Genomic DNA, 11,758 nt, shown 5'->3' with positions numbered 1-11,758 from the left:
TTCCTAAAAAACACACACTGGGAGAGATTTGGCTTTACCAGAAAAAAAAATGGAACAATAATACTGGATGGATAACCAAGAGGGGTAAGTTGGAAACTTGTCCTCATTCATATTAGCGAGGCTTGGTTAGTAATTTCACCATTGTCAGTGCACATGTTTTTGCCATAGGTGGCTTCAGGAAGAATTGAATCCTTTCCCTGGCCATTGATTCTTGCAGGAGCAGATGCTGTCCACGTGCTGAGGTATTGAAAGTTATATGTGGCTAACACAAATTGCCATGAATGTTATTTGTACTCTGATGATTGAATGTTGCCAAACAAGCAGGAACTGCAGGGTGTACCTCTAATTCTTTAATGTTCTCAATCCATGTATTTACTACGATTGAAGAGACTTTTAAAGTCAAGTCCGGTTCATAAAATGATATGATGTTTTACTCTTTTCTGTGTTAAAGTTTAGAAAATAGCAGAATTATAATTTAATTTCATCTTATAAGATCTTAAATAATAAAAGTCAGTCATCAATTAATTTGAATTGGAGGGGTGAAATATGGTGACAGGGATATACTGAATGAATATAATAACCACATAATAAAAATGTGTTATACAAACTATAAATTTATTTTTAAAAAAGGTAAAATACTTCACAGTTCGCATTTCTACATAATCGAGATCTTTAGCTTCTTCTCCCTCTATGGTCTCTGTTTTTCATTTTATTTCTCTGGTTTCTGGTTCTGAAAATCCTTCAGTGGTTTTGAAAACCCTAAAGGGATTAAGCTACGGATGTGCACAAGTAACAGTCGCTAGAATTTTACATTCAAACAAATCCAACACTGGTGGATTTAGTGTGTTTGGCTAAACTATGAATTCAAAAACCTTCACTGTGAATGTGAAGTTGCTCTTAACATACTTGTCCAACCAAATAAAGGGAAGGTATGAAGTTTTTTTTTCTCAGTGAGCAGTGAGAACATGTGATGAGCATCCTGTAGTGCTGCACTATGGATGAGTATTATGAGTGCAGTAAAAAAAAATCACTTGTCAAGTTGAGTGGAGTCATTTTCTATCAAATGCCTTAATCTGTAAATGCCTTCAACTGACCCTGAGGTGTTTATCAAGGGGAAGAAACAGTGGTTTGCTTTTTCTTCTCCTTTATTTTCTCCTTTACTCCTGACACTCATGTTCTTTATGAGGTATTTATAATGCTATTTATACCACATACCAAATGTATTATTTTTGCTGTTTGTTGGTAGAAAGTTCAAATGCAGATAGCAGCCTCTTACATGTAAAGTTCTGATGCTGACATATGAGTGTTAGGGTTAGCCGTCCATCCTCTGGGGCCAAAGGTTGCTGCCCCTCGTGGCTGGTCTGTGGGATCATCTGTTACTCCTCAGGCCACTTTTTCTTTTCCACAATGCCTACTCAGCCGACAATGACTTGTCACTATGAGCCCTGACAGAGCTCCAGACATTTCCTCTCATACTTTTAATATCCTTTGTCTTGGTCTGATAGCTCCCTTAATGTATTATAGTGGCAGTGATGAAAGCCTGTACTTGCCCCCCCCCCAATCCATTTCCCCAAAAGACACAACCATATGTCAGCGATAACCGCCAGGTGTTGATAAGAACTCTTCAGGCTTACATGAGGAGACAGTGAGCCTCATATAATGTTGAAGTATGTGCCTTTACTCGATTGGCAGTAATTTATGCAGGTGGTTGGTGTGTACATCAAAAATCCGAGTCTGTCCGTCTCAATAGTCCAAGCCTCTTCCTCCACATGCCTCCCACTGTGGCCTTGATTTAGACTCCTGTTCCTGCACAGAGAATAGTCAGTGAATCATGCTTCCTGGTTGTGCCCCCTGCTTTCCCTCAGCATCCAGTGGTGTTGTACCACAGAGCTTTTGATTAACCATCACAGAGTTTACATTGTGCATATAGATGTACACAGATTTGAATAAGTTTGGCCTTAAACATGACCATGTATATAGCTAATACAGTATTACATTTGTAGTGGTGCGGCATGAAATATTTACACCAAGCATATAAAAATCCATAAATGTTTGTGGGAATAGGCAGTGTGTTAGTGTTATATTCCTGCAAATGCTACAGGTGCATTGAAATATGTCTGCTTTTTGTTGCAATTTGCGTCCAAAGTAAATATATCCACTTTAATTATCCTTCCTGCACCTTCTGAAATGGCACACTTAGTATGAAATATAGCATTGCACATGTTTGTCTCTATGAGTGCAGGGAATAGCACTTAGGAGGGAGAAAAAAATGAGGTGGAGAGACACTGAGAGCTGATTCTGTTCATGCTCCAGTGCTTTCTACAGTATGTGATCTGTCTGCGGTGGTATAGGCAGAGTTCCTGCTCTGGCTTATTGACAGTATGTTAGATGGTAAGCTGTGATTATTCCCCAGTAGACAGAGGAAGGAAGGGGAAATCAGCAGTCCTGTCTCCTTTGATCTGCAGACTCTCACCATTAGCTCAGAGCCTGTGCTGATGAGTCGAACAGATTTTCATGTCTTTCAGTGGAGGCAACTTTGCAAACGTTGGGTGCCAGTGCATGCACGTGTGTACAGTTAACATAGATAGTATCTCCATGACACAGTATGCTCACAGAGTGGGTGCATGTTATTTCCATTATACTAATTGGACAGCACGATCAGCACAAAATTAAATGGAAATTTACTGAAGTTACTGAACCGCATACAACAAAGAGGAGCATTATACTATGTGTTGACTACACATACTGCTAACATACATACTGCTAATCTTTTCATAGTCCATCCCTGATCTGATTTTCTTTGTTTTTACTAGAACCATTCCTATTGCACATTTTTCATTTCAGGTTTTATATTTCCTAGTGTGACAGTAACACTTCTCCACTGGAGATATCAGCATATTACGCATATGCTCAGGTGCTTTTTCTGTTTCACTCATATAATTTTTTTCTCCCACAGGCATATTGGATTTATTGTTTATTGTGTTTTTTCCCCTTCTACACATATTCTACACCCATTTGCTGCCAATATTCTATCTGTATTCCCCATAAGATATGTTAAATAAAACCAAACAACGCAATGTTATTAATTACCACCTACATTTAATATTCAGTGCTCAACAAAATGCAATTCTTCACTCATTATGTTGGTAATATATCCGTGAGAAGAGCTTTATAACCACAGATTTCAATATGAATGTTGTTCATATTGAAGATTATATTACTGTAGAATATTATTGTTTCTGGCTTTCATAGCTTCTGAAACATCAGCATCTTTTACTAGATTGAGCAAACACTGTTCAGTCTGTAGTAGAAGTTATTTTACCCACCGATCACGATAGGATAGTTTTAAAGTTTATTTACTGGCTTATAAGATTCAACAAATTAATATAAACCAGATCCAGATGAAGCAGATACAGAATAAATAAAAATAAAATTCAATGAAGCAAATATAATACAACCAAGCTCTTAGTCTAACAAGACTAAGAGTCAGCAGCAATTCCAGTGTCTCTAGACATTGAGATGTTCCGCTGGATTAGTGAAAACTTTGACGTGCTTGCATTGCTAGATGAAAAGTTAGAGAATTTCATGGCAATCCATTCAACAGTTGTGGAGATGTTTCACTGAAAATCAAAAATACCAACCTCACGATGGTGCTAGATGAAAAGTCAGGGGATCATCAAAGTCACTAGGACTCAGACTCACTAGGGGCCATGAAAGTGAAAATTTTCATGACAATCCAATTATTAGCCACTGAGATAGTTCAGTCTGGACCAGAGAGCGGGACTGACCAACTGACAGACTGTCATTGCCATCCAAAGAATACTAAATCACAGACCTTATATAATGAAATTTCAGACCTATCGACAGTAAAATTCATACCAGTGGATTACTAATGCAATATAATATTTACATAGTGTAATTATATATGATCTTGTAACCCTGTATGTATGTAACCTTGTTTTCCAAGGTTTTGCAATAATGCCAGCTGTCTTAAGCTTCAACAATTTCAATTTTTGATTATCTGTATACCACATTTTTTTTTCATTTCATTAAAGATTGAATGGCCCACCCCCTGTGAAGAAGACAAAAACCGAACCCAAAACTTTAAACATCTTGGAGTTTAATCTAAATCCCCTGAAAAATAAGGCTCCCTATCCATCTCCTATCACTGTGTGCAAAACACGTTCACTTTTTGCTCAAGTTTTGGCATATTTACAATTGTTGGCTGTTGGTGTACATTTCTCAGAACAATTAAAGTGGCGCATTGAGCTGGTGGCCACAGGGTGCCAAGCCATCCCAGGAATCTGGCTGTCCATCAGACAGCTAGGATGAGTTGCAAAGCTGTTTGTACCACAGATGGCTGATCAGTAGAACTGACTTCCTATTCCTCTCGCTTGGCGTTGTCACCGATTCTCATCAAAATTCCCACTTGAGAGCAAGTGTGTGTTTTCTGTTGTGTGCTTATGCATGTGTGAAGGTGTGTATTTGTTCGGGGGGCTTAGGTTGGGATGTGCAGCAGGTAAATGTGAGCATGTTTGCACGGTGTTTGACTTGGATTATGTATGAGCGCATGAAATTTTGACGGGGCACTTGAACACAAAGCATACACATACCCAGTTTTGCACTAGGCACACAGGGAGCATGTTTCAGATGTACTGTAAAAGCTCATGCGTGTGTTGGAATTTGGTTGGAAAAGCAGCGCTGAAGCAATAGTAATCTGCATTCCCTCGCTATGTGTGGATTGGATCAGACTGAAACAAACAGACTCAGAGTTTGGCAGCATGCTGGACGGGTTTCAGAGGAAAGTCCATCTGTCTGCCTTTCCTCTTTATAGTGGAATTTCACACAGGAACATGGTTTCATTTACTCGCCAGCAGGGCAGACAGAGTTTGTTTTATGGTCATAATGCAATGGTATTTCTGTGGAGTGACACAATAATTGTAAGTTACATATACAGAACAGAAAAACATTTACAAAACGGGCTTAATGGATCCTAACAATAAAGCTGATTCACAGCAAAATGCAAAACAGTTTTTTTCCTCTTTTTTGTCAAATGTCTTAATATAAAATAAAAAAATCGTGAAGTCAAAATAAAAACTGTTTTGCTGTCTTCCTAACTTTGAACTGTAGTGTAAAATGAACTCTTTTTTCCTGCAGCATGTCTCAAGCTCAGCTCACCTGTTCAAACTACGGTATATGTGATGTTTTGATTTCACCTGTCTCTCTCTCCCAGGTTTATTAAGGCCTTTTTAAGGCACTCTGAGCCATCAGGGACCATGAGGGCTGTACAGTCGCCCATCACAGTCCTTCTCATCAGCCTGCTTTATGTCAGCCAGCTGCAGCAGGGCCACACCATGGACATTTCATCAGGTGAGAATCTCTTGTGTGGATGAGAGAAGGGTGAAGAGAGGGAAATACATTTGACAATACTATCTTAATAGCAGAACTTCAGCACCTTGTAGGTGCAGTAATGCTGTCCTCTTGTGGCTGAGAAGTTTAAGACAGAACTCAGAGGATGTGTTTAGTTCTTTTCTTTCTTTAATTTAAAAATGTTCATAAAACAGAGAATCCAGATTATTCCTGAGGGAGAGTTTGCAGACCCAATGCCACCGGGATGTGAAATTACAGTTACAACTTAATCAATATGCATTACTTCATGCTCCTCAAAAACATTTTGTGCATGCAAACTCTTTTTTTGGACTTGCTGGACTTGTAGGACTTTGACTAATTATACAAACCTTGAGTTGGCTCTTACTTTTGGCTGAGTTCAAAGTTTTTATTCCTCTGCCTGCACTGATTTCAAATAAAATAGGCAGCAGTATTACAGTAATGTGTATGATGATACAGGGATATAGGGTAAATATCCATGGGCAACACTGAATGCTTTCATGAGTAGTTCATCAACATGAGTAGTTTAATAATGTCCCTCTTTTTTTTTTATTTATTTATTCATTTATTTATCTCAGTTTAGTCATTCTTTTAGTTTATTCAGGTCTTATCTGCAGTCAAACCTTTTGCCCTCTGTACTGAAGTCCATGTAAACCTTCACAGTCACAGCTTTATTAGTACTCTGAAATGTTTACATTTGCAAATATATAAATATAGTGTGAAGTCTTCACATTCCACTGGATGTATCAATAATCAGTATGGTTATTATTTCATAAGTCTATGTGGACTTTAAATTCAAACACATTTTTATTACCTGTACTCCAACAGGACAATGTTTGGTTCATCATGTCATTCCAGTGACATGATGAAGTGGTGGCACCCTCTAGTGGTAACATCATGGCACTTCACATTATGGGTGGTGCATGTTAAATGCTATTTTGGATTCATTACTTTAAAAAATAAATGAAAAATTGACTGACCTAAATTTCTAGTAAAGTTTACTGGTTGCTCAGCTGAATTTTCTTCAGCACTCTGTCATTTCAGAAGTGTGTTTGGTTTCTGCTTTCACAGAACAGAACATGTTCCTCTTGTGTCCAGGACATTAAGGCCTTCGTACATTTCACCTTTCTGTGACTTCATGATTAAATTTAATTTCACCTCACAGTATTGATGTTCCTCAAATATGCCTCCAAAGCAATATTTATTCATCTTCTGGCAAGGGAAATAACTCTTTAAGTTAATTTGTTTCTAAAAAAACTTCAAAACTTGAGCTCGGTGAGTCATCATCCAAGTTGTGATGTTTTTTTTTTTTTTTTTTAATAATGCCAAAAGAAGTTCATAAAACTGCTTTGTTGACACAAAGGGTACTCATACACTGCAGTATAATAAAATGTATTCGGGCAACTTCAGCAACTAGTTATGTCATTGTAATTGCAGCCATTCTGCAGCACTTTTCAGTATCTTTAGAAATTCTGTATTTCATCCATGTAACATGAAATAAGAATATCAGCTTGCAGGACGTGGCTGCATTGTCTGTTCCACTGCTGATACTGAACACATTTGCTAAAACAAATAAATGAATCAATGAAAATCACTGAAAACGTTTTCTTTTGCCTTAGTGGTTCTGAATTAATAATGAAGAAGTTATAAATCTGCTCGTCCAATTAGCCACAAATTATAGTACAGGATGATCTATCCACAAGCCAGCTGCCTGTTATTTGTCTGCAAATCCTACTAATCAAATACCCTTGTGCTCCCTTTATGTAACAGTCAGTCATTAGTGAGATTTACTTTGTTTCCTGTTGATAGTAAAACTTCCATGCTGCAAATAGAAAAGCTGTGCAGTTTGCTGTAAAACATTTAACAGCATAACCCACTGTTATTGTTCCCATACAAACAGATACAGATAAACACAGAGAGCACCTCGAGGTCATCACCCAAACACCTGCATCTGAACCTGCAGCTGAACAAGACAACAGCCTTGGGTACAAAGGTACGGTCCATTTGCTAAATGTGATTTGTGCAGACCTGGTCGATGTGAAGCACTAATGTTTAGTATAGTACACTACGCTGCTGTTACTGCTGTATGTATTATTAGTCAAAAGTGCCCTCCACTCTTGAACCTTCGAGTCAAAGAATATACTTGAGAGTAGAAGATGCTGTTTAGTATCTTGTTTCTTTTTTGTCCTTTCTAATTTTGCCATTAGTCAAAATGAAATGATCTATTTTATAACATGCATTCATCCTATTTCTTAGGTGTCTCGTTTTGTCTGGGTTTTAACTTGTGAAAAAGGTTTTAAGGAAATCTCTAAAGTAAGCCTCGACAAAGCCAGCAGTCAGTAAAGTGGTTCTCTAGGTTGTGCTGATTCTGTGTTTGTCCTTTGAAAGATACAATGTTGAATCCAATTCCCAAGAAGGGGACTATGTTTCCTTTTGCTGACAAAGACTCTAATACCACTTAATGCCAGTTCAGCAGCTGTAGACCTCAAGTGCTGTGTCCAAAGCCAACACACTTCAATGCCCTCTCCCTTTGCTTTGATATTTTATGGTAAGGGCTCTGACATGGGATGTACTGAGACAGAACAAAGATAAATGTTTAAGAGCTCTTCTCTCCCTGTGGCCTCCATGGTCCGGAGATTACAAAATCCAACTTATATGCCGAACAGTCTTTCTGACACCTGGAGCTCATTTAAGTTAACACAAAGAAAGAAAATTAGATGCTAAAATAATGACATCTTTGGCCTTTTATCTTTAATGGGCACCATAAAGATGTTTTCTTTTCTTTACCTTCATAGGATCTAAATTGGAGCTTTTTGGCTTCCATCTGATGTAGTTTATGTGAATTTAATGGTTGAAAGTTTGTTTCTTCATCTGTTTGTTTCCTCTCTCAACATAAAACGCCTTTATTTTTTTTCACATGTGAAATCTTTGTGGCCCAGTGGGGGGATAAAAAAAAAGAAAAGATGACAGTGAGATTGTGAGAAGTTGAAAGGATGTCCAAGTCTTAACGGCTAATAAGACCATCCGGGTGGCTGCCAGTTTGCCAATTTGGAGGGAGATGCATGACGGTGAATGTGAAGGCTGATTCTGATTTTGCGTCAACACTTTGTATGACCCTGAGCAAGTGTACTGATGTGGAGTGAGAGGCGCTGACAAATAGGAAAAGATGTCAACAAGTGGGGAGAAATGATAGAGCCAAAGAGCTTTCACAAATAATAGGAAATGGGGAGAGTGGACTATCAGCATGGAAAATAAAAGCTAGAATGGAGGACATTATGTAGTGAGAGAAGCCGCTAATGGCAATGATGTGTTACATACACACTTATCCATTAATACATCCACACAGTTCATACAGTCCACTTGCCTGATATTCTGATATCAGGTATGAAGAGATAATTTCAGTAAGGATGATTTGAAACCAGTCTGTATTTTTCATGGACAGAACAGTGACTAATAGAAGAGTGGCCGAGGCCAAGTTTGTTGCTCTGTGGAGATTCCAAATTATTTATTCCTTCATAAATGTTTTTTGGATTTGGCTTTGTGCTTTTTGGAGATATTTTCTCCCCTGGCTCAGAACCAACTGGAGAACTAATTTGGAGTGAAATAAATAAATAAAAATGGGTCTCAGCGCTTGGCACTGTCTCCTTGAAATCCTTGCCATTTTATGTGTTGTGTTGCTATGAAGCCGTGCATGTCTTTGTGTCCATTTTTTACCATCTGTTCCTCGAAATATTGGTGTTGGAAGAATTGGAAGAGTTGGAAGAGAGGGTCACTGGTAAACCCTCTCCTCTTGTTATTTGTGTTTTAGCCCCGCTGTTTTCGTAGCCAGCTTATTCCTATTAATTATATGAATTTAGACTAATTATGCAGTTATTGCATGACCAGGTCCATATTGTTCTCCACACTACTATTGTACCATTGCAGTCTTTCGGTCTCAGCCAACTGGGCTGCCAGAGAGTCGTATAGTGGGGATAATATTTACTTGGAAGGCATGAAAAAATGTGAACAAACAGAGACTCCGTAGGGAAAAATAAACACAAGAGCAATGTGCAGCGAAGATTTAAGACTGAATAATAGTGGAAATGGCAAGAACCATGGCACAACTGTACATATATTTCAGTCACTGTGTGGCTGCAGACATGATGAGTAGGGCATAGAAACTGGAGAAAAAAGAGGAAAATGCAAGAAGGCAAAGAGAGGAGAAGGTGTTCCTGAATGAAAAAAGGCAGTAGAGCGCTTGTGATGAAACTATAATTTCCCATATTTTACTGGTTGTTTACAAGCTGTGATGGCTCTGCTTAGAGAGCTGACTGGATCCAGCAGCACCAGCAGTGGTCCACAATGGCCAATTAAAGGATTTAAGGCAAGAGGGCCGAGAGGGCTGAGTAAGTAAACTTTGCTCAGTTTAAATGTGACTTAAAAGACCCGCGGCATCACTGTTTTTTTTTTTCTGTGGCGTGTCATTTAAACAGAGAGTTTGAATTTAAGTACATACATACAGTTTCAATACATAATTATTGTCTCTTTTCTTCTGTTGCTAACTTTGGTTGGACGTGTGAAGGAATTTTCAAGAGTATACTTTTCAATGTAGAATTTATGCATGTTCTAAACTTGGCAATTTTTTTTGTAGTATCATGCATCCTGCCTGCTTGCTCTTATATGGCCTTGTCGATCTTTGCAGTTCTGCGGAGAGGGAAGAAATAGGATGCAAAAAGAATTTTAAAAGTATATCAGTAATGTATTTCAAAACAAAAACCCACAAAGAATTTGACCATTTGTAACAGCAGTGGTTTTGCTACTGAAGACTCGGGGGATGTCATAGCAGGCCAAACTGCTAAGGAGAAATCCAGTTGTGTAGGCAATGCACAGTGAAAAAAACAGCCTTAAATGAAAGGATGAGCTTTTCCTATTACACCAGACTGTACTGTAGCTGTGCAGCCAGCAGAGGGAGTGCTGACCTGCTCAGACAACAAAAGACATGTCTTCAGGTTCAGTCTGTGATGGAACTGTTAACTAGTAACTTTAAAATGGATTAATCTCTCTCAACTCAAACTATATTTAATTTGAGTGGAATATCACAGAGGATTTGTGATTATTACTTCAACATGTTTGATGTAAGGACATAAAACGTTTGGTAGTTCATTTCTAATACACTTAAAATGTCATTTAATTTCCCAGTGGTATGCTGAGGGGTCACAAAGAGAAGACCTGATTGATTTTTGTCATGGAAAGAAGAAGCGCAGTGCTGCTGCTGCCCTGTGTGGATAAAAGCACACGTTACCGGCTCATTAAGAATACATTTTTCTTTTTTTGTGTGAGCTGCCTGATGTGGTCCCTTTAGGTTTTAATAAGGACACACTGAAAGTTCACATCTCTCTGTCTTGATAGGAAGATAAAAATAGTATAAACCATTTATCAAGGTCATACATTCACTTTCAGCAGTAGACACACATTAAATTATTAAGTAGGTTTTTGGTTGGAATCTGCATTGGCTATCATGGCTCTTAACACGCCTGATCATGATGATCATCTACAACAAAGTGTTTCACTGGCTCAGCCAGTTGGATTCATACTCTACTGCAGGCTGCTGCCATGCACTAAACTAGAAACGGCTTGACTTACATTGGTGGGACTGGACATTGTTACAAATTGCAGTATTTAATGTATCAGACATTAAACCACTAGCATCCGCATTTAGTAGTTTGCAGTACTTTGCAGTGCAATTATTAGGCTGCTGTAGCGAGTCTTATTCAAAATGCAAAACCTAGGAGAGCCTCGCGTTGTGAATGCATCCTTGTGCGGTTAAATGGTGCCTGACTCGCAGGAATCTCCTCTACACAGCAGAAAAGCCTCTGACTGGGTAGGAAAACCAAAGCAGCGCTGAGCGCAGAGACGCACGGCGCCTCATCCAACCAGCGCCAGTCCCACCAAACCGGGGGCAAAAGAGGGGGAAAACTACACATTCAAACCATTAAAGTGAGTGCAACTGGACGCTTCTGCTCTTTGGATTCTTGCTCTCTGCTCTTCTCCCGAAGTGGAACTAACTGCGTATCTGATGACCGATGAATTCCGCGAAGTTATCAGCAGTTGGAAGTGAGGAGCTCGACAGGAGTGGAGAAAATCCAAGTGGCGCTGAGTGGATTAGTTCTCGAGTAACCCGCAACGATGCGTCCGACTGATGTGAACTTTGGTTCCAATAGAAATCCCCTCTCCGAGGAGCAGTTCTGAACATTATTATCTGTATTGCTGCAGGAGTTCAGGAACTCTCCTCCAACCTGATCCCCCACACCATCATCGGCTCCGCAGTAAGAAGTTGCGATTTAGATGAAACAGGCACCAAACAAAGCGCATTCTAACTGGATTTACACCG

The 11,758-nt window shown here is 39.0% G+C and overlaps 1 protein-coding gene across 1 annotated transcript in view; it reads left to right on the top strand.

The window, feature by feature from the left end:
• Positions 1-11,758, top strand: part of LOC121190774 (roundabout homolog 1-like) — an 87,162-nt gene continuing 75,404 nt past the window's right edge. The window contains exons 1-3 of the mRNA XM_041051770.1: positions 1-84; positions 5,234-5,370; positions 7,289-7,381. Coding sequence (XP_040907704.1) covers positions 68-84; positions 5,234-5,370; positions 7,289-7,381 — 247 coding nt within the window. The 5' untranslated portion in view covers positions 1-67. The remainder of the gene's footprint in view (positions 85-5,233; positions 5,371-7,288; positions 7,382-11,758) is intronic.

The sequence above is a fragment of the Toxotes jaculatrix genome, chromosome 12 (genome assembly GCF_017976425.1).
Source record: "Toxotes jaculatrix isolate fToxJac2 chromosome 12, fToxJac2.pri, whole genome shotgun sequence".
NCBI classification, from domain to species: Eukaryota; Metazoa; Chordata; class Actinopteri; family Toxotidae; genus Toxotes; species Toxotes jaculatrix.
The sequence above is the reverse complement of the archived record's forward strand: the minus strand, read 5'-3'. Positions and strand labels throughout refer to the sequence as shown.